The 23,381-nt window shown below is 47.9% G+C and overlaps 1 protein-coding gene across 1 annotated transcript in view; it reads left to right on the top strand.

The window, feature by feature from the left end:
* Marco (macrophage receptor with collagenous structure) overlaps window positions 1–22,207 on the top strand; it is a 35,240-nt gene extending 13,033 nt beyond the window's left edge. The window contains exons 3-17 of the mRNA XM_034513486.2: window positions 161–382; window positions 782–817; window positions 2,307–2,405; window positions 3,516–3,560; window positions 5,789–5,833; window positions 6,121–6,228; window positions 8,365–8,463; window positions 9,152–9,187; window positions 9,891–9,989; window positions 10,076–10,138; window positions 16,192–16,236; window positions 17,865–17,963; window positions 18,396–18,440; window positions 19,069–19,245; window positions 20,973–22,207. Of these exons, the coding sequence (XP_034369377.1) occupies window positions 161–382; window positions 782–817; window positions 2,307–2,405; window positions 3,516–3,560; window positions 5,789–5,833; window positions 6,121–6,228; window positions 8,365–8,463; window positions 9,152–9,187; window positions 9,891–9,989; window positions 10,076–10,138; window positions 16,192–16,236; window positions 17,865–17,963; window positions 18,396–18,440; window positions 19,069–19,245; window positions 20,973–21,103 (1,349 nt within the window). The 3' untranslated portion in view covers window positions 21,104–22,207. The remainder of the gene's footprint in view (window positions 1–160; window positions 383–781; window positions 818–2,306; window positions 2,406–3,515; window positions 3,561–5,788; window positions 5,834–6,120; window positions 6,229–8,364; window positions 8,464–9,151; window positions 9,188–9,890; window positions 9,990–10,075; window positions 10,139–16,191; window positions 16,237–17,864; window positions 17,964–18,395; window positions 18,441–19,068; window positions 19,246–20,972) is intronic.
* Window positions 22,208–23,381: the final 1,174 nt, after the last annotated feature.

Below are 23,381 nucleotides of genomic sequence, written 5' to 3'. Positions count from 1 at the left end.
CTGTGGGGGTGTCCATGCTGTTTCCTTTTCCCCACAATGCACAGAATTTGTGTTTGAAACTCCATGCCCTACAGATGTGTACATGTTACACAGTCTATCAGGAGCCTGCCTCAGTGTCTCAGGCTTCAATGAGGCCCCTAAATGATGCTGTGGGTTCCAGTTCTCAACCTGCAGGAGCAGTTCCATGTCCTAGAGATGTGCTGTGGCAACGGAACACTAGCTGCTGAGGACAGGCCACGCTTCTTGCTGCAGTGGGCAAGTCCCAAAACACACCTGGTACCAGGAGCACAAGGGCTGCAAGCCTTGCAGGCCCAGCTTAGCTGGGTCCACACCAGCCAGGAGCAACTACGTCAGCAGGTCAACAACCTCACTCAAAATCCAGGTACCACCACACCCAGTTTCTGTGGTGATGAGGATGAAACCCAGGGTTTCCATGCATGCTGGATGAGTCCCCTATCAACTGAGCTACACACCCAGCCTTCAAAACAGCCATTTTGACCAACACAGATGGGTTTAGGGCAAAGCTGGTGTAGGCCAGCAATCTGAGTATTTTGGTACTTCCTCATCTTCCAGGGGATCAGGTTCCTGGTCTCTCTAAGCTTACTTTTCTGAACAAATTCAGGTATTATTGTTCAAATAACAATAGCAAGGCCTAGAAGACCCATGGGGGGTCCCAGCCTTCCAGTGCATAGTCCATGAGCTCTCTGTGGGACACAGGAGCAAAATCAAGCTTCACTCTACTCTCTGGCTCAGTCTGCAACCTTCTCTCCTTCCTTTACAGAGTTGTTCCAGATTAAAGGTGAACGAGGTTCCCCAGGTAGGTTCACTTCCGGAAGGTCTCTGCCCCTCCCTAGAACCTTCGCTAGAAGGTTCCTTAGCTGGGAGCCTTCTATGTATTTTCTATATTCAGCTCACCTTTCAATGATTAGTCAGTCCTTTTGCTGCCTCCTTCACAGGACCAACCTCTCTACCCTTGACAAAGTGAGGACACCCAGCTTGGGACCTCTGCCTTGCCCTGAGCCTTCTCCCTCCAACTTACAAATATTGCCATCTTCCTAGGATAGTATGTAGACATACCTATCTTCTATCTCTTCCTCCCATCTTGCCCATGTGTCCCAGGCTTCCAGAACATTCTTTGTCTCCCAGAAGCACTCCTTTAAGTGCTTTTGACTAGTTTGGTGTTGGTTCAGGCCTCACATCTCAGGTGTTAGGCTTGGCTCTCCCAGAAGGCTGTAATGACAACAGTGCTATGTGCTGTTGGCCTAACTCTCATCTCAAAGGGATAGATTGTTTGTTCTGAAACCAAATGTAAATGCCTGTAGCCCAGGTACATGGATGGACTCAGGTTACAAACCCTGTTTCAGTTTGATAGGTTTTCTGGAATTTTGATAGTAACAGATCAAAAGAAAATTATAAATCAAGGTACTTTTAAAAATACATTGGTGGGAATATCAAGCAGGTGGGTTAAGACAAAACAGAAAAGTACCACATTAGGCCTCAGATGCTCTCTGATGACATTCTTATCTTAGTCTTTGGGTTGATAGATGCTAAGGGGTCTATTAGTCCATTCCGGATGGATTTTACCTAATAGTCATGAGGATGTTAAACAAAACACAGAGCTGGTTAAGAAATGGCTATTAAGAGGCTAAAGATAATCTATGATAATTTAGCTCTGGACCTGCAACATTCCAACTCTCCACAATCATGCACATTTTAATTGCTCATCGGCCTTGTAAAATCTCACCATAGTGTGGCTCATTTCTGGGAACTGCAGCTCCCGCTTACAAGATCTAAGCAGTGCTGCTGGGAGCCAGCGCTGAGAAGCCCAGACGCCCATCTCCTAGTCTATCACCTTGCTCCCTTACTTCATGGTTTGCCTAGCTTAGTCAAGGCCCACAGAGGCTCATTTGATGGCTACTCAGGACAGGGGAAAAGCATAGAGTTCAGAAGTCCTGGCTTTGCCTCGGGTATAGGCAGCTGTTACAAGCAGTAAGTATGTCTGCCCAGAGACACAGGCTTCCTGACACGGAGAGGGGACACAGCCTTTCAGCCAACCTTGAACTGGTACTTGAAGCCACATCTTTGTGGCTCAGCCCCCTCAGACACCATCTAAACAATTCTTTTTCATTTCTTCAGTGTCTCCCAGACCATATGCTTCTTGGTATCACCCTAGATCCTTTGTTTCCTTCATGGGCTAGCCTGCCCTTGGAGGCTCATGGGCTAGCCTGCCTTTAGAGACCGAGTGAATGTATTATCGTCCACTATGGCTCTTCTAGCTGCTGTCTCTGCTCTTCTTTAACCTCCAGGTCCAAAAGGGGACCCAGGTGCACCTGGAAGCCCCGGCCTGCCTGGGCCACCTGCTGAGAAGGGAGAAAAGGGGTCTGCAGGTCGTGATGGAACCCCAGGTACAGTCTGTCTTCTGACCCTGTGTTCTTTCCCTTTCTCCCCTAAGCTATACTCTGAATCTTGTCTTCCCTCTCTCATGACTGGGGAGATGTCTCCTGGATTCCCTCTGATCCCAGTCTTTACAGGAAGAAGAAATCACACTGGGACACGGGTAGAGTGCAGGAGCCAAAGGTTATTTTTTATCAAGCAAGAAAGGAGAGAGGGGGTCTGAAGAGAAGGCTCAGCAGTTAAGAGTGCTGGCTGCTCTTGCAGAGGACCCAGGGTTGGCTCACACCATCCATGTCGAGCGGTTCACAACCACCTGTAACTGGCTCCAGAAGACTCAGCAGCCTCCACATGTGACATATACACTCTCTCACACACAAAAACACAGACAATATGTTTCAGGGGGAAAAATGAAGTACACACCCAAGAATAGAGTGCTGTCCCAGCCATGGGACATAGCAGCCAGCCCTAGTAGAACATTGCCCAGCTGCGGGCACCAGCAGCCAGACCATGCCTACATCTGGATTTATCTCCTGTCCATTATTTCTCCCTTTGTCTCCCTGGATGCTTCAGGGCATTCCTTTTCCTGAGCTAGGTAGAGGCTTACTTTAGAAAACAGTGTTTATTGGTCTCTTAAGTTCTGTTTTTCTGATGACACGTAAGAGTGCCTGGGAATGGATGTGAAGGCAGGGCTGAAGAAGCCAGATAAATCCCTTGGAGTTGCGATTACAGGCATTTGTGCCCAACACAGATGCTAGGAACTGAACTCAGGTCCTCTGAGAGAGCATCTTAACTGCTGAACCATCTCCCAGCACTGGGGGTGGAGGTGTACCCACAATCCACTCTGTTGCAATTAGCTGTAGAAATGCGTTTGAAGGTGTACTTACTTGCAGAGTTGGGAAGTTCATTAGGGAAAGGGCAGTGGTGTCTTGTGTATGAACTTTAAGGAAAGATTTGGGGAAGGTGACCCAGGTCCTGCTGAGACCAGCTGAGTTGGCTCTGGTTTTCCCAGTCCTGACCTTCCTCTTAACTGTTCAACTTGTCTGCATCACGTCCAGCCAGCTGCAAGTTCTGTCATCTTCCCATGGGTTCCTGACCTCACATTTTAACCCTAACATCTCCAGGTGTCCAAGGACCCCAGGGCCCACCAGGCAGCAAGGGAGAGGCAGGTGAGTAGGTGTCACAGGAACACACAGTGGGCTTTCGAAGGGACAAAGACCCACACCAGAGTCTAAACCCTGTGGGGTGAGCCCACACAAAGGGGGGTAGCTTGTATGAGACCTGGGGTGGCCTCAGAGGTGAGGGGGAGTCCACAGACGATAGTATTGCTCAATGGTGCCTCAGCCTGGCACATGATAGGGTGTGGACATCACAGTTGAACCTTCTCTGCTGAGGACTGCAAACCTATGATCCCTTAAAGGAAATGGCAGCTCCATGGTCCAGAGGGTGCTGCACCTGCCTTTGTGATCTTGCTTCCCTCGCCTCTGTGTACCTCAGTTTCTTTATAAATAAAATGAAGCTGAGACGTTTGTGTTCATGTTATGCATTGCCACATTGCCTGTCCCTATCTATCTATCTATCTATCTATCTATCTATCTATCTATCTCTGTCTCTCTCTGTCTCTGTCTCCGTCTCCGTCTCCGTCTCTGTCTCTCGGGAGACAAAAGCCCAGACTCACCTCTGAGCTGTCAGTCTTTATGGAGTTCCCTCAGTACCCCATGGTTCAGTCTGCTGCAGTGGAATGATACAGAATCCTAAAACCTTTTAACAGCCAGGAGCAGAGCCAGCTGGTCTAGATAAAAGGGGAAGTAAACAAGCCAGCAGGCTTGCCCCTCCAGAAAGCTCCAGCAGCCACAGAGAGGTCTGCTGAGCAGAGAAAGCTACTTCTAGGAACTGGCCCCATTAGGAAGGCAGTTAATAGGATCCCTGGAAACCCATTGTTCTGTGTCAAGGCAGGGCTTCTTCCAAAAGGCTTTAAAATCAGAGAGGAAGATTACAGTGTGGCGAGGAGCATACATGGACACTCATACCCTCACCCACTGCATCATCACATGCACACACACACACACACACACATTCATTTACAAACACATGTCTACACACACCATTGTGTCTTCACACTCATGACACACACACACACACACACACATACACACATACAAACACACACATACACACACAGAGCCCGACATTCACTCATGCACACATATGAACACTGGTGCCTGCATATGCATGCATCCTTACACTCACACCACACACAGGGCCACACACTTATGTGCATGTATGGACACATGTGTATGCACACATGAATACTCACACCATATATTCATGCACTCATGTGCATGTATGAACACACATTCTGGCACACATACATCCTCACAATGCATAATCTTGAAAATAACACACTCACACACTCATGCACATGTGTGAGCACACACTTATGCACACATGCAGCCTCACTCTCAGGGGCTCACACACTCATGCACACACGTAGGCCTCTGCACAGACTCCAATGTGCACACTCACACACAGCATACTCATACTCACGCGTGTGCACCTGCAGATACTCACATGGCCTATGTACAAACGGCCTCACACTCACACCGCAGGCAGGCCACTTAGAGGGGATCTTGTCTGCCCTCTTGCAACTCAGAAAGCGAGAGCCTTGAAGTAGGTTCCCCACATCCCAGAGATGGCAGCCAACGAGGCCACCTGGAAGGACAGGCTCAAACCCATTCCTAGAGGCACAGTCTGAGGTCTTACTCTTCTTGTGGCTACAACAGGCACCTGCAGAGAGCAGGAGAAAGCTGGGCAATCTTACTAACCCCCCAACATTCCGCCCATGCTTCTGGAACCCATAAACCTAATGGGAGGGTGAAGTGTCTTTGATGGAGACCATAAGCCCAGAGCAGCTGGCATCCCCAGGAAAGGCTGGAGCGCAGGCACCCCAGCAGGCCTTTCTTCACAGCTTGCCTGGCGGTCTCTCTTCCCCTTCCTTTCTCACCCATCTTCTGGGATCTCCTCATTTCTCCTCGTGCTCTAGTGAAGCGCCTGCAGAAGGGTCCAGCCATCACCAGCCCCATTTTACAGATGAGCATATTGGGGCAAGGGATACTGAGGTGTCTTTTCCACGATCATCTCCCATGTTTGGAGCAGCAGCCATGATTCCCACCCACTTGTCTTGTTCTAGAGCCTTCTTCCACAGCTATGCACTGACCCAAGCCTCTGAAAAAAGTCACTTCCACCTGGGCCTGCCTGGGACTCTGCTGCATGTGTTTGCTTGTGCATTTGTGTATAGAGTAGAGGGATCTTATGATTGGGTTCCTTGGGGCCCCCAGAATGTCAGCTAACTAAAGAAACCAACCACAGTGACTGAGTCCTTCCTCTCATTTCACAGGCCTCCAGGGATTCACGGGTGCACCAGGGAAGCAAGGAGCAGCCGGTAACTTAGACTTCCTCTTCTAGGATGACCAATGCATTGTCAATGCCCATGGGGAAGCTGTCCCCATGAGCTCTCTCTACAACCCCACCCTGGCCCTGAGGGTGAATGGCTTCCTAGTCTCCTTTTCCCCACAAATCTTCAAAGAGCTCACCAAGACCATCAAAAAGATGAGCTAATGAACGCGTACCCTAGGTCTTTCCTGGAGATCCCTTGCCTTACACTCTGCTTCTATCTCCAGGAGCCCATCCTCAGTAGGACAACAGCAATCACCTCTGTTCTTATCACAGGTGCTCCTGGACCTCAAGGAGAGAAGGGCAGCAAAGGTGACAAAGGTCTCACTGGCCCCAAGGGGGAACATGGCACCAAGGGAGACAAAGGAGACCTAGGCCTTCCAGGTAAGGGTTGTCTTGGGGTGTTAGCATTCACAGTGAAGCCAGAGGAAGCAGAAAGTCTATTCGTTATAGCTGAAATCAGGGCTTGGTTCAAGAACTGCATGTCCAGCTGTTTAAGAGAAGCCTCAACTGTACTCCAGTTCTTTTGAAAATGAATTGATTTCAGTTGATTTCATTTCACAAAAAAATGCTTGTTTGTGAGTTGCAGTGTGATATGCATATTATACAAAGATTTTTTTTTAAAGTGCAAGATATTTGGCTTCTCTGTGTCCCATACATTTTTATTTCTGTGTTATGAGAGCCTTCCAGACAGTTTTCAGGAACTGTTTGAACTCATAAGGCGAGGGCACTAGAGTGAGCTCCGCCTCCCTGCTAGGGCCTTTGTGCCCATGGAACTCCATTCTCTATTAGCACTTGGTGTCCTGTCAGGAAGTAGCCACCCTTTTTAATTGTATGTGTGGTATATGGTATGTATGCATGTACACATGATTGCACATGCATTGCTGCTGGTTTATTTTTATTTAAAATAGTTTTTATACAATATATTCTCATTATGGTTTGTTTCTTGAGGTAGGTCTCTCAATGAACCTGGAGCTCACTTACTGGCTGAGCAGCGAGCCCCTGGGGATCCTCTTGCTGTGTCCTTTCGTGATCTAGAATTACAAGCACGTGTCACCATGCGTGGCTTCTTTGTATGCATGCTAAGATTCAAACCCAGTGCCTCAGGCTTATTCAACAGGCACTTTACCCACTGAGCCACCTTCCTGGTCCCAGGAAGTATTCATTCTTTATATCTTGAATATAAAGAGTACCCTCCCTCCAAGTATTGAACTAACCTAACTCACTCGAACCCAATGAGGCTGGTTCTTGTTCTGGCTGTTCTCTTCCGGGTCACTCACTAATTAATCATGTCTCCATTCTGAATTCACTGGAAGAAACCTGTCATGGTACCTAAGTCCCTTCCCAGCCCCTTGTCAAAAATAACAGAATAGAAGGCTGGAGAGATGACACAAGTTTGATCCCAGAACCTGTGTAGAAAAACTTGGAGTGGTCACATTTGCTTGTAATCCCAATGCCCGGGAGGCAGAGACAGGCAAATACCTGAGACGAACTGGACAGCCTGTCTGTTGAGCTCCAAAGCAAGTTCCCCACCTCAAAACCAAAACAAAGTAGAGAGCAACTGAGGAACAACACCTGAGGTCCTCTGACTTGCAAACTCACGTTCATGAACGCCCACACATAAATGTTCACCCACACACTTGAGCATAAATAGGTATACACATAAAAAAAACAGTGCACTTCAATATTAGAAAGTAGAGCCATAAGTTCCTTTTAGTAAAATTTCTGCCAGCTTTCTAGTAAAAAGCAGAAAAGGTGGCTTTGGGGTGACAATCCTCCTTAAGACCTTCACCCCATGTTGGTCCCACTGGGAACAGAGCTGAGTGTCCACACCCAGTCCACAGTGTGACCTTAGTGTCTCTTGGAGTAGCTAATACCAAGCAAGCCCACTGTGAGGCCCCCTCCCCAGCTGGCCTGCCCTTCAGGAAGGAGCTGCCCTCAATTGATATGCACCAGGTACAAAGGGAAGGGAGGAGGAAGAGACAGAGGACTCAGAAGAGGACTGGCTGGATGAGTCTGGAATGCTGATGACAAGTGGAAATTTTGAAATCTTGGGTGCCAGGGAAGCCCGTGTCTGCACCATCAGCGGGCACAGAAATTACTGCATTGTTTTTCTCTCTCCCAATGACCTTTGCTCTTCTCAGAATCCTGGAGGTGCTTTCTAGAACATTCAGATTTCTGACTGAGAGGCTAGGAAAGATAATCCCCATAATGTAGACAGTAAAATGAGCCCCCAGAGTACTGGATGAGCCCAGGCTATGATTCTTCTCCTCTTGGTAAGAGTTCTGACTGGGGTCCTGGGAACTCAACAGTTTCTGGTGTTTGGCTATCTGACTAATTTGTCATGAGTCTGTGTCCTGTCTCTAGGAAAGGGGCTCCTTCCTGGAGGGCTGTGACTAGATCTTCCCTGGTGGTCACAGGGCATTCTATTTTGGAATTTGGGTGAGATAGGAATGCCTAAGTAGGGCTATTTTACCCTCCTCCTATGTCCAACCTTGATTTCTCTTTTGTTTGTTACAGGAAGCAAAGGGGACATGGGCATGAAGGGAGACATGGGGGTCATGGGGTCCCCTGGAGCCCAGGGACCTAAGGGCGATGCCGGAAAACCAGGCCTACCAGGTGAGAGTTCGCACTGTCGGGACACAGACCGGAAGGCACTGCCGTTCTCTCTGGTAGCCGAGCCAGTAAGAGCTGACAACATTCTTTTTTTTTTTTTTTCCATTTTTTTATTGGATATTTTATTTACACTTCAGATGCCATCCCCTTTCTCCATCCCCCCCTTAGAAAACCCCTATCCCATGCCCCCTTTTCCTTTTTGCACTTATACATTTTTTTAAATGTTAATCAAAGGCTTTATAAGTTTGGTATTGCTCAATCAGAGGTGTAACCCACTGACCAACCTAGATATATCAACTATCTTTGACTGGTGGAGATATGTGAACATCTGCCTCCCTGTCTCCCCCCTCTTTCTCTCTCTTTCTCTCTCTCATCACCTAGCTTCTCCTCTCCTTCTCCTCCTCTCCTTACTCCTTCTCTTCCTCTCAGTACTCCTCCCACCTTAGCTCCTCCTACATATCACCCTTCCTGTCAAAATAAAACTTTTCTCTCAAAATACAATTAGAGCATAATTATGCCAATTTGTACCAGTGAGGTACAAGATAGTCCTAATACCCAATCCATCATTTTGTTGACTCACCAGAACCTCTGTCATCTCTCCTAACTAAAACACTTAGTTCTGAACCTGGCTTTTTCCTTGGCTTTAGAAAGAATGAGCTAACAACATTCTTAAGAGTCCCATCCATTGCAGGTTTGGCTGGATCTCCAGGAGCCAAAGGTGATCAAGGTAGGAACTGTGGGCATCTGAGCAGACCGGCTGTGGTCTCCAGGAAGAATCAAGTGGGGAAAGTTGCCAATCATCTTTCTTCTTCCCTCCCTCCCTCCCTCCCTCCCTCCCTCCCTCCCTCCCTCCCTCCCTCCCTCCCTTTCTTCTTTCTTTCCTTTTTCATTTCTTCCATTTCTTCTTTTTTTCTTTTCTTTTTTTGTTCTGACAAGGTCTCATGTATCCCAGGCTAGCCTAAACCTCATATTTATCTAAAGATGACTTTGAACATCTTATTCTCCTGCCTCCAGCCCCCAAATGCTGGGGTCTCAGTACAGTACCACTATGCCAGGTTTCATCTCATCATAGTGTTAACCCAGTTCCTAATCCAGGGGTTTAGGAACCCGACTCTTTCTTTAAACAAATAGTCAATTGGTAGAAGAGACATTAATGAAAACTGTCTTTATGTGTCTACCTCCTGGGCTGCTGAGGTGCAGAGCTGGGTAGTCCCACCTGAAGTTTTCAATCTGTCCATCATCTTAAGTTCCATGGCTGTGATAGAGGAGAAGGAGCTTAAGGCATTCTCTCTCATTCATATGGCAGCAGATGAATCCTAACGATGATGGATGATTGGTGTTAGGAAGTGTGTGTCATGGAGGTTGGGGAGCTTGCCCTTGTACCACTGACCCCCCCCCCCCCAACCCTGCCATTGCCACTTACCTTTCAGGAAAACCTGGAGTGCAGGGTGTTCCAGGCCCTCTGGGTGCACCAGGACCTTCAGGTGCCAGGGGTGAGCCAGGACTCACTGGTCCTCCTGGGCCAACAGGTGAGGCCCTTGATCCCTGCACTGGGAATGATATCCCAGCATATGCCCATTCCAATCCTTATGCCCACATGGTGTCTGTCTTCTAGGACCCCCAGGGATTGCTGGGAATCCAGGAGTTGCAGGTATAAAAGGAAGCAAGGGGGACACAGGTGAGTGTGCAGGTGGGTGGGAGGTGGGGTTGCTGGGTTCTGTCAGAAGACAGGAAGGAGGATTGCTTCCCAGCATCCCACAAGAGGCAGAGATTCTTCTGTCTTAAGGTCCTGATAAAGGAAAGTGGTTTCTTCCATTATAACCCCTTGAGCACAAGTTTCCTGGGTTGTTCTTTTCTGTCCACGGTTCCTAGAGAGCCTTGAGTGCCATGACCAAACCTGGAGCATCATCGAGGGAAGCTGAAACCTCGTCCCAGCTGGGCTCACCTGTGCTGACCTCGGCACCTAGGATTAGGACAGAGGGCAAAAACTCTTCCTTTGCATTCTCTTATGGGAACGCTGGTCCAATATAGGGAGCTCATGGAAGCTAGTTTACAAGGCGTTGTGCAGCCTAGCAGAAGCTCTCCATAAACAATGGATCTGGGAGTTTGTCTGAAAGTCAGATCACAAAGATGCTCTTTTCCAGACTCTGTCATATAGACTAACATAGATCATTTTATTCTGCCCTACAGACTAACACAGAGTCATACTATTCCATTGTATAGACTAACAGAGTTACTCTATTCTGTTGTTTAGATTGAGAGAGTTCCTCTATCCTGTCCTATAGATTAACAGAGTCATTATATTCTGTCCTATAGACTAATACAGAGTCACTATATTCTGTGGTCTGGGTTATAAACAACTTGCCAGATTTGTGTGTATCTCATGGCCTCTCATCAGTGTGGGTCACTTGATAAGACCCTGAGCTAATCTGTCTGATATCTAAATCCAAGCTTCTACATTGTGCTCACCTGGTCTAGAAAGTTCAGGCCACTGCACTGGGTGCTGTGGTGATGGGCAGATGCCATAGACAGTCTGCAGGCGTGTCCCAGTGTGGACTCTCTAAATGCCATTTGGAAAGCCCCATGCAGATGGGAGTGGCAGTGGAGAGTGCTGCAAGGATGAAGAGCAGAGCCATAAGGTTAGGCTCCCGTCTTCAAGAATGTCAAAGGACCCTCTGCCCGGACCCCTTCCTCTACCAGAGAATAAGGTTGAGCAAGGTCAAGCAACTTGGGTGCTCTATGAACACACAAAAAGGCTGGCCCACTTTCGTTTCAACTTGTCAAGAGGTTGGCTGACTCATTCATCCACTTACTCACTCACCCACTCACTCACCCACCCACTCACTCACTCACCCACTCACTCATTCACTCAGTTACTCACTCACCCACTCACTCACCCACTCACTCACTCACCCACTCACTCACTCACTCACTCACCCACTCACTCACTCACCCACTCACTCACTCACCCACTCACTCACCCACTCACTCACTCACTCACCCACCCACTTACTCACTCACTCACCCACTCACTCATTCACTCACTCACCCACTCACTCACCCACTCACTCACCCACCCACTCACTCACCCACCCACTCACTCACTCACTCACCCACTCACTCATTCACTCACCCACCCACTCACCCACTCACCCACTCACTCACTCACTCACTCACTCACTCACTCACTCACTCATGCATTAGTTCCTCCTAGCAGGCCTTGAACTCTTGAGTATATGATCTTCGTTTCTTTCCTGAAGGCAATTAGGAGCCATGGTTAAGGCATAAGCTGAATTTTCTCCATTCTTTGATTCCCTCAAGGCTCACACTCCCTCACAATCCCTCAACAGGGTTAGAGAGATAGCTCATTGGATTAAATAATTGCTTAGCAAGCATGAGGACCTAAAATCAATCCCCAGAACTCACGTCAAAATAAGCCAGCAGACTTGCTTTTAAGCCCAGTTTGACAGAGGTGGAGAGGGGTGGATCCCTGGGGCTTGCTGGCCAGACAGCCTAGCCTACTCAGTTTCAAAAGAGTGAGAGACGCTATAACAGAGCACAAGGTGGGAAGCGTCTGAGGAGCAACAGCTGACAGTGTCCTCTAGCTGCCATGTACATGTGCATATGTGTACATGCACACACACACATGACCCTACACCAGCTCATACACAAGAACCCACATACATATGTGCACTTGCACACACAGAGAATCATACACACACAAGACCCCATGCCAATTTTATTACAGACATCTTAATCTGTGGCTCATTGCTCTTCATATAGCTGGTGAGCATCTTTATGTGGTGTCTATGTGTGTATGTCCCATTTATCATCCAGATGGTAAATACCATCAGTCCAATCCTATAGGTCATCCATTAAGTATTGCTCCCTATGTAAACATGATGGATTATATATTCAATTTATGACGTATGATAATCACCACTTAGGTTGGTGGCTCACCCAAGGCCAAAGTTTGCCTTCATGCAACATCTGTTGGCTTATGTGAACTTCTCATGGAAGGGACTTCCCAGAATTCTGTGGGCTAATGAGTGGCCACACAGATTAGATTTGGTGGTTATCGGAATGAATATCCAGAGAAGTGGGTGGCAGATGGGATCTGAATGTCATCCACATGTTTGAAGACAGCATCTCTTTGTATCCTCACTGTCAGGAGGCTGGTAATCCCCAAGCCAGAGCTTCTATGGCAATTATCCAGTTTTGATAAAGCAATCCAGGTTTTCAAACCCATGGGTTTCCCATTTTGTAAATAAAACCATGAATCTCTCAATCGAACAACTAGCTGATTCAGATGAAGACAGAGGAATGACATTACACTGGCTTGGCCTGGGTTTCATCATTATGGGTTATAATAAGCAAGGAGAGGTCTGTTTGTTGTTAAATATGCCTCTGGGCTATGCCCTATGCTCTGAACTTTATCATCACACTCTTGATATATCAACCTCTACTTGAGTTTTTTCTTCCATGCCTAGAAGTCAGGAAGCAGAGATGGAGCTGGGAAATGTCTCCATCTGTAAAGTGCATATTACACAGCATGAGGACCTGAGTTCAGATCCCCATAATCCATGTAAATGCCAGACTGACATAGAAGCCATCCTACAGTTCCAGCCCTCAGGAGACAGAGAAAGGGGATGACCAGGGCATGCTGGCTAGCTACACTAGCCTGAACTGGTGAGCTCTGGGTTCGGTCAGAGACACTCTCTACCTTGATAAAGAGGAGGTCATTAAGGAAAACATTTGCCATCAACTTTGGGCATCATGTGGGCACTCACACATACATATGTGCCCATGTGTACATGCACATTGCAACACATTGCAAAGGCTCAGAGAAGCTAAATTCTTTGCCACTGGCTGCTAATGCACAGTGAGTCTGAGAGTTCATCCTACTGTCTGAGCCCAAAGATATGCTTTTCCTGATGTTCTATCTGGAGTAACACGGACTGTAATCCAGGAGAAGTCAAAGGTGTCCTTGCTTAGGGCTGTCTCAGTGGGGCTTGGACCAGTAAATTAGAAACCTGTGCTCCTGGGTCCTCACTCCAGTCCCACTTAATCAACATCTCTGAGTGAACCTGGTAAGATGTTTCTGTGTATGCACTTGTGTGTGTGTGTGTGTGTGTGTGTGTGTGTGTGTGTGTGTGTGTGTGTGTATGTGTGTGTGTGTGTGTGTGTGTGTGTGTGTGTGTATAAGCCATCAGAAGAGCTTGTCAGATAACTTCCCCTATCAATTCCTGCTTTATATTTTGAGACAGAGTCAGTCATTGAACAAGAAGTTTGCTACCTATCTCCGTTCCCTACAAAGGGTTACAGCCATGCACGGCCATGTCTGCCTTTTACATGGGTGTTGTGGATTTGTATTCATGTCCTGATGCTTGCACAGGAATTGTTCTGATCCAGTGAACCACCTCCTAGCCCCACACAAACCACGGTCAGTAAGTTCTGAGACACATTGAAGTTAGACAGTGATTTATTCAAGAGAGCCTGGAGAGCACCTGAGAGGTCGATCAGATCTAGCTAAGGGAGACTTCAAGAAGAAGTAAGCTGGGCGTACTGATGGGACAAAGACAGCTTAGGCAAACCATGGGAGCTGAAGTCTGGGGAACAGCTAGATTGTACTGGTCACTCCTTTAGGACCATGGATAGATCCCCTCATGTCTCTGAGTGTTATCAGTACACTTCAACTTTGAAGCAGGGAACCAGCAGGAATCCTGGGGGGGGGGGCGGGGGGGGGAAGGTGGATGAGGCTGGGCTGCACAGACCACTCTGTTAGTAAAGTACTTGAGGCTCTGAGTTCAATCCTCAGAACTCGCATGAAAACAAGCTGAGCTTGGGGCACCCATTTGTAATCTCAACACTGGGAAGTCGGAGATTGAGGATCCCTGGGCTCAGTGGCCAGCCTGAGTCAGGACAGAGCTGAATCCCTGTATTCTGGCCAGTCAGGGATTGGAGCTGACCCATAAGTCTCTCATTCCTTACCCCAAGAAGGGTCTTCAAGAGGCTGCCTAGGCTCCTCTAGTCCCCTTGCTTGGCACTGTGTGGGGTCTGGGAATTCTGAGAAGAGAGTGGTGGGAAAGTCAGGAAGGAACTCTCCTCAGGCCATGGCAAGGAGGTGATGGGCCTACATGGTTTCTGGTGATCTCTCTCTCTCTCTCTCTCTCTCTCTCTCTCTCTCTCTCTCTCTCTCTCTTTTTTTTTTTGGTTTTTAGAGACAGGGTTTCTCTGTGTAGCCCTGGCTGTCCTGGAACTCACTCTGTAGACCAGGCTGGCCTCAAAATCCGCTTGCCTCTGCCTCCCAAGTTCTGGGATTAAAGGCGTGTGCCACCACCGCCCGGCTGTTTCTGGTGATCTCATAGGGTGTGGGAAGACTGACCCATGTCACCAACGTGAAGCCTGTCAGGTACGGACGGCTATAAACCACTGTTTTATCATCTACCCTTTCTCAGTGGTTCATAATAAGCTTGCACTTTCTCAGGTTTGCAGAACTATCTAAGGGATTCCTACTGATCTGAAAGAAATCAGTATGAACCCTTAAAGTGCTAAAGGAGCAGATCATGACTTACCATGGGGATGCCTGAAGGGTGCTGGAGACAGTGGGTCTTCCATGAAAAGTTAGTATTCATAAAGGAATGAATGAGAGGAGAGGAGAGGAGAGGAGAGGAGAGGAGTGAAACAGGGATGGAGGGGCCAGCGAGATGGTTCATGGGAAATTTAGTTTGTGGCCAGGCCAGACATCCTGTGTTTTATACTCAGGCTCCACAAGATGGAAAGAGAGTTGTCCTTTGGCCTAGTCTTCTCTCTCTCTCTCTCTCTCTCTCTCTCTCTCTCTCTCTCTCTCTCTCTCTCTCTCTCTCTCCAAGACAGAGGAGCAGAGAAAGGACCTCTCATATTAACCTCAAATGGAATAACCATGAATAGTTGCTTTCTTATTTTTCCATTTCTGAACATAAGACTCCTTTGCCATGTGGATCTTTACACATCCTGGAGAGACTGCAAAGAATCCAACAAATAGCTAGTTAATAGGTGCTGGCCTTGTCATGAGGGCCTGAGTTTGATCCTCAGGAATACGAACTAAAACCTTAGCCAGGCATGGTGTTGTGCTCTTGTAATCCTAGAGCTGGGGAGGTAGAAACAGATGATTCCTGGGGATTCATTGTCCAGCCAGCCTAAGCTACTTTGAGAGTTCTAGGCCAGTGGGAGACCCTGTCTCAAAGGACAAGATGGACAGAGCCCATAGAAGGACACTGAAGGTTGTCCCCTGTCCTCTACACTCTTGCATACAAACTCAAATTATTATTGACCCATCTACTACAGGTGATAACCTCCAAAGATCTGGGTGGCCACCGCACAACCCTTGAAACCAAAATGTTCCTTTACAAAATATTTCTGATCTCTCTTCTCAAAAATCTCATGAAACAGTAAGGACACGGGTTGGATACAAGGTCAAATCAGGTCCCTGGTGCCCAGATGGGGAAGGCTGGCCAGGGCATCCAGAATCTACGTACCTCAGACCTTCATCATTTCATGGAAACACGCCCATATCTTCATCTGTCTGCAGCCTGTCTCCCCTTCCACACCATCATGATGCTTGAAGCAATCACAGAGAACTGGTGTACCCTTCCATCTGCATTAATCAGACAAAGGTAGAGCTGTCTAAGATTAAAAGTGTCTAATATCTAAGTTTTATTATCCTCTTCCCCTTTCCTGTTTCCATTTTAGGAATTCAAGGACAGAAAGGCACAAAAGGAGAATCAGGAGTCCCAGGTAAAGGGCTGGCTTCATTTTAATTTCTCAGGATGATGACTGGGAGGCCTGTGTGTGTGGAACTAAGCCTCATTGGCTTTGAACACTGTGACCTTACCCTCAGAATTGAGGCAGAGACTGAGGTTTGTCACTCAAGCCTCTATTCCTTCCCTAGAAGATCTGGGTTAAATGGCAGGGCCTCAGTATCCCAAAGTGGACAGAAAGTGGGTCAGAGTCTGAGGATGATGGGCAGCGCATGCAGTGGTGTCAGGCCATGCTACCTCCAAAGGAACTAGGTGGACCCCATGTCCCCTTAGGGGTTAAGGCTTCCCTATCTCTGCCTTGCTCTGTCTTATCCTTCCTGGCTTCCCACGTCCCTCCACTCCCCTGCTGCTATTTCTCATTAGGGTCCCTCCTCCTCCTCTTCCTCCTCCTTTCTTCTTCTTCTTCTTCTTCTTCTTCTTCTTCTTCTTCTTCTTCTTCTTCTTCTTCTTCTTCTTCTTCTTCTTCTTCTTCCTCTTCTTCTCCTCCTCCTCCTCCTTTTTCTCTTCTTCCTCTTCTCCTCCTCCTCCTCTTCCTTCTTCCTCTTTTTCCTCTTCTTCTTCTCCTCCTCCTTCATGATCACTATCCTCATCACGTTCGAAGCAGTCTACTTTATAAAGAAACAAGGAAGTGCGATGTCAAGGGCATGGTGCTGGCTTACTCTTAGCCTTGGTAAAAGCCTGTGAGGTGGTGTCATAATGGAGGCATAGCCCCAAATACCACAAACTCCACTGAGCAAGGATACGAACTGAATCTAGTCTTGTTTGTTTGCTTTGGTTTGGTTTGGTTGGTTGGTTTTGTTTGTTTGTTTGTTTGTTTGTTTGTTTGTTTTTGAGACGGTCTCACTATGTAGCCCTGGCTAGACTAGAAACTTGCTATGTAGAGCAGGTTGACCTCAAACTCATAGAGATCTTTCTGCTTCTGCCCCCACCCCAGTGCTATAACTGAATCTTTAAACAGACTGAAGTTTATTCAGCAAGCTGAGAACATGGGGATCACCATCCTATCTTTCCATCTGAACCATCTATCAGTGAGAGCACAGAAGGACAGGAAGCCAGAGAAGTAGGATCCCAGGCTCTCTTCTGCAGATAGCACCCCCCACATGGCCTGGAGAACTACCCACTGTGACCATATCCTCTTAACACCCTTGCCTGAGGTTCTGTCTCTCAACATAAGAACATTAGTGGGGTGTGCTCAAACAATACCTATGCCAAAGCAAGTGCTAAAACAGAATGCAGGCAGACTCCTGGAGTGTTTTCTCTTCCGTGTGAGCTAAATACATATTCTATTACTGTCTTAATTTACTAATCAGTCATGGGGACCTAGAAACATTCTAAGAAATTATCACCGAAAGACTAAAACATAATTAGCTCATCTTCTAAGGAATCTCCCAGCCATATCTTCCTGTGCATTCTCAGTAGCATTAAGATGGGAGACCAGATAACTAGAACACCCTCCAGCTGGACCAAAGCCTTGGCCACATGCTCACATAGCTCATTACTGGGAGATCTGATAGTCCAGGATCACTCATCCACTAATCAGAAAGGCGCTTGTGTCCTCCTAGGGAACAGAGTGTGGCATCTATGTCGCTAACTATCTCCTCTTAGGCCTTGTAGGCAGAAAGGGAGACACTGGAAGCCGTGGGCTGCCAGGCCCCAAAGGAGAACCTGGACAAGCCGGTCTGAAGGGAGACCCTGGGATGAAAGGTAGGTACTGCTTTTGACATGGACTTAAAGGTTATGGGTCTTGAGAACCCAGGCTGCTGGAGGTGCCTTTATTGAGTTACCAAGTTACATGCTAGGAATTGTATTGGAAAAGCATAATCAAGTTTCCCCAGGATCCACATAGCCTTCCCATCTCTGCTCCAACCACCTCAGGCAGCACCACAACTGAATGGGTCTTTCCATAAGCCTTGTTGCTTACCGAGTCTCTCTCACTAGCCTAACTCCCATCCTTTCGAGATATCTGAGGCCTGCTTCCTCTTACCCAACCACTGGTGCACAGATAGCTATCTCCAGAGATCCCAGGTCGCAGGCAGAGCTGGAGGAAAGAAACTGACCCCTCCTCCCTCTCTGTGTTCTGATGTGGGAAAAGGGGTGATCTTGGATCAAAGTGCATGGGTTTTCTCTTCATGACAGGGTCTTCTGGCCAGCAAGGACAAAAGGGAGAAAAAGGTGAAAAAGGTAATTGATGCTTTAATTGTCTTTTATTTATCTTTTAGAGTCAATAATAGTGTGTTCAGAGATGGGGCTTATTTCCCAAGAACATTCTTCACACGTAACTTGAGCCAGTTTGTGGCCAGAGGCCCAGGCAGCACCCCACCCTGCCTTTCCACGCCATCTTTTCTGCCTCTCCCCTCCTTGTTCATATCCCCTTCCTTCCTGCTCCCCCTGCTCTCATCTCTCCCTCCTCCCCTTCCATCTCTTCTTCCTCCATCTCATCTCTCCCTCTTCCCCACCTTTACCTCCATCATTCCTCATTCCCTCTTTCCTTCTTTTCCTTATCATTTTTCTTCCTCACTACCTCGTCTCCCCCTCTACCCTCTCCCTCTGTTCCCTTTTTCCCCTTTCCACCACACATGGCAAGGCATCATTGCACAGAGGCATCCGCCCCGTGCCTTGTTCCCTCTAAGGCGGAATGCAGGGGAGCAGTACACAAGAAAGAGTTGGTGCTCAAGTCGGGGTTCTCGAGAGCTCTGGTGGCATGGTTCTGCTTGTCTGCCTAGCTGTAGAACTTCTAAGAGCAGCAGAAAAATGCACACCAACGCTGGCCAACATTTGCCTCACCTTACACACATATGTTCTTGTCCAGGCTGGTCCGGCCAAGTCGTCCGGATCGTGGGTGGCACCAGCAGAGGCCGAGCTGAAGTTTACTATAACAATATCTGGGGGACAATTTGTGATGATGGTTGGGATAATAATGATGCCACCGTCTTCTGCCGCATGCTCGGTTTCTCCAGTGGAAAAGGACTTAGCAGCTATGGAGGTGGTAAGTGACTGCACAGCCAGGCACTTTTTTCCTGCACATTTTAATGTGGTATAGTGACAGCCTTTGGTGAAGTGGTGTATCATGGCTGTGGCTAAAGAAAACCATTGATTCAAGAAACTGGGAAGTCAGTCCTGCAGCTTAGCAGTGGGTAGGGTACAGCTCCATGACTCTGGGCTTTGGACTAGCCTCTTTCTAGCTTAGCAACCTGTCTGAAGGACATTGTCACATTCTCAGGAGTAACAGCAAAGGCTATAAAAGGCTCTGGGTCACTGCCATGGGTCATTCACTGTCCATCTGGTCTTAGAGTCAGGATGTCATGTGGTCAAGATTATTTATGGAGTGGGAACAAGTGTGGCTATTGAGAGCAGAGGGAGAAGATGGAGCTACAGCAAAGGCAGATATTCCACATCTGGAAACCCAAATCAGTAGCTGTCAGACGTCTTAGCCATAAAGATATACCCTACCTCTTTGTATATGCGTGCATGCATGTGTACGTGTACATACCTGTCCATGCCTGTTCGTGTGGGTTAGCATGCATGTATGTGCACATGTTTATGGAGGACAGAGGACCACCTCAGATGTTTCTCAGTCCTTGTTTTCATGAGACAGGATTTCTCACTAGACTGGAACTACTAACTTGATCGTGCTGCCTGGCCAGTGAACACCAGGGAGCTGTCTGTCTCCACCCCCTAAGCACTGAGATTATAGGCACACACTGCCATATTCTGTTTTTGTTTTCTGACATGGATTCTGGAGTCACACTCAAGGCTTCCTGCTTAAGTGGGAAGCACTTTGTCCACTGAGCCATCTTCCCAGCCCCTGTGAAGATCTTTTAAGGAGTACATAGGGAGTTAGGCATGGTGGCAGGCACCTGGTACCCCAGCTTTTGGGAGGCTAAAACAGTATGATGGAGCACTGAGGCCATCCTGGGCTACATAGTCAAGCTCTGTCTCAAGAAAAACAAAAGTGAAGAATGAGAAGAAAGAAAAATAAAGGTAAAATTTACTATAGTCAATTGGTGGAAGCTGCTGCGGGCACTAGAAATCAGTTTATACACCCACTACTCCTGCCCTGGCAATGACGCTGGCTGGACAACAGGGCACAAGGCCATCTCCCCTTGCTCCTTTCCTTGGGTGTCCTCTGCTTCACCCCACCCCAAAGCACCTACCTGCAGCTCTCACAGAGGCCACTCTCTGCCTGTTCTCTTGAGACAAGGTCTCTCACTGAACCCAGAGCTAGGCTGGTAGCCCTTTTATGTGGGTACTGGAGAACCGAACTTAAGTTCTCATGATTTTACAATAAGCATTTTTACCCACTGAGCCGTTTTGTACTTGCCTCTCAGTAGAACCTAGCTGAGCTGTAAAACTCTTTGAATAGTCAGTAACATTAGAGCACAGCTGAGTGTAATCCAGTGCTCTGTCTGTGATCCTATCAGAGGGAAGGGGGCTGGCAGAGGCTGTATTAGGTCCTGCAGAAGTGCAGATACAGCAGGAGGACGCTGAGGAGCCAGTGGAAGGCTGTGTGTGCACGCATACTGTGTGGATTAAGTAGTAAATATTTGCATGAGGCTTTCACTGTGTGGCTGAGGTCAGAGAGGAACCAGAGATATTTTACAAGATATTGTAAGAGCTCTCCAGCCTCTCACACCAGCTGGGAAGTGGCCTGTCACCCACCCTGAACTTCTGCCTTAACATCCTTCCCTGCTCTCTCCTGTTTCTCTGTCTCAGGCTCTGGGAATATCTGGCTGGATGATGTGGATTGTCGGGGGACAGAGCAAAGTTTGTGGGACTGCAGGAAGAGCTCCTGGGGGTCTCACAACTGCGGCCACAGTGAAGACGCAGGCGTGGAATGCCGCTGACTTGGGAGCCTGAGAGGTCATCAGTGTGTCCCCAAGTGTCTTCCGGCTCCACTCACATGGAGATCTGTGGGCTCACTAACTCTATTGAGGGGGAATTAATAAAGATCAACTGGGGATCTGTTGTGGCTGAATGTCCCTTAGCTAGCACCCCGTGCTTTCCAGCCACGCCCAGTCAGCATGCGCATGCTAGGCTCATAAATATGCCCTTGACCTCATAAGCTGGGGTGGGAGGAGATGATTCCGAAGCGTGTCAGCGTTACTGTGTGCAGTCTAGAGTGTCCCTTCAGTCATTCACCACCTTTCAGGGTTCCCTCATTCCCTCTGTCCATCACCAGTGCACGGCCTTATCTCTGGCTATCTGCTGCTTGCAGATGGTGCCAGGTCACAGGATACATGTGAACTGTCCCTTTGTCCCTTTTTGTCTGAGGGTATTCTAAGTTCCATAACTGTGAGTAGCTTTGTCCATCCCCCACCCTACCCCACCCCACCTCGACCGATGCCAGAGTAGGAACTTAGAAAAAAACTTACTGAGGACAACGAAAATGGCTCCCTGGATAAAAGAAAGTCCTTACTGCACTAGTGTGAGGTCCTGAGGGTAAAACCAAATCTGGAGGCATGGCTCAATGATCAAAGCACTTACTGCTCATACAGAAGACCTAGTTAGGTTCTGTGCCCAGCGCCATGTTAGGCAGCTCACAACCTGCAGCACCAGTGCCAGAGGCTTGGATATCCCTTCTGGCCTCCACAGACGTCGTCAGAAGTGAGAAAAGTGGCTCAGCAGTTAAGGGCATAGGATGCTCTTGTAAAGGGACACACACTGGCAGCTCACAACCATTCCTGACTCCAGTTCTAGGGGATCTGGCACTCTCTTCTGACCTCTTCAGACACCTGTACTCAATGCAAATGCACACACACACACACACACACACACAAACACAAACATGTATGCACACACACAGACACACACATGTATACACACACACACACAACTGCCATCTACTCAATAAGTCACTGGGCCCCAGTGTCCCAATTTGTAAAATGTTGCTAATGATTCCTCCTTTCTTGGGAGAATAACCTAAGATGATAAATGAAAAGAAAATGTTATTTTTAATTATGTCTGTTCAGTTTGTAGAATGTCTGCCTAGTACACACAAAGCTCTGGGTTCTATCCCCAGCACCACATAAACTCAGTGTGGCGGTACAAGGTTGGGAGTTCAAGGTCATCCTCCACTTCATAGTATAGCCTAGCCCGGGTTACATCAGACTGTATCTCAACTTTTAGAAAATATAAAGACCCAATTGGAATTGTACCTCCTTTAGAAAATGATCGACAGGCCCTCACTCCAAGGAGTGGCTTCCACTCTGTAACTTTCCATAACCCACTTACTTGAAGAAGGAAAGCCCAGTGCTGAGTCTGAGGCTCGGCGTGTGCCTGTGAGGCTTGCCCAGGCTAGCTGTGCCGTGCTTGCGTGCTTGCGCAAGACACAGAACAGCAGCAACGCTGTGCTCTTTCATGCCGCCAGCACCTCCGTCTCACAGATGCCACCCAGATACCTGTATCTCAGTTCACTGGACCCAGCTCCCACGCTCAGAATTCCGAATGCCTTTCCATTTGTACAACATTAGACTCCAGAAGCACTCGGGAGATGTACATTGCTGCTAATGAGTGAAACCATGCTTAGAGAGCTTTGTTAATATCATACACAAACAGAACTCACCTGAGGAGGTTATGCTAGGTCCATGGCAGCAGGCAGGTGACAGTATGCATGGATTTGTTCAAATACTTTCCAGTTCCCCCTTTGTAATGGGGTAATCAGAGGGACAAGAGGACATGTCCCAAGAATACAAATCATCAATTCACACACTAAAAAGAGCCTGGGGGCTGGAGAGACGCCTCAGTGGCTTTGAGAACTTCCTGTTCTTCCTTTCCCATCTCCTAGCCCCTAGTTCCTAGCAACTCCCATGTGGTGGCTCACAACTGCCTTTAACTCCACTTCCAGGGGATCTAATGCTCTCTTCTAGACTCCATGTGTACTGCATGCATGTGACACGCAGACATATGCAGGCAAATGGATATGGTGTGTATATTTGTGTATGTACGGTAACCCTGAGGCTCAAACCTGGTGGCTCCGTCTAACAAGGGCAGAAGGAAATGCCTCAGGCTGAAAAGCAAGTTCCAATTCAAGGAAAATGGCAGTTTAAGTGTGAAAAGATTAACAGGGGCCTGGAAGACACAGGCCATACACACAATATAAAGATGAGTAAATCTTTTTTCAAA

This window comes from Arvicanthis niloticus, chromosome 10, assembly GCF_011762505.2.
Source record: "Arvicanthis niloticus isolate mArvNil1 chromosome 10, mArvNil1.pat.X, whole genome shotgun sequence".
Taxonomy (NCBI): domain Eukaryota; kingdom Metazoa; phylum Chordata; class Mammalia; order Rodentia; family Muridae; genus Arvicanthis; species Arvicanthis niloticus.
This window is presented reverse-complemented; position numbering and strand designations above follow the sequence as displayed.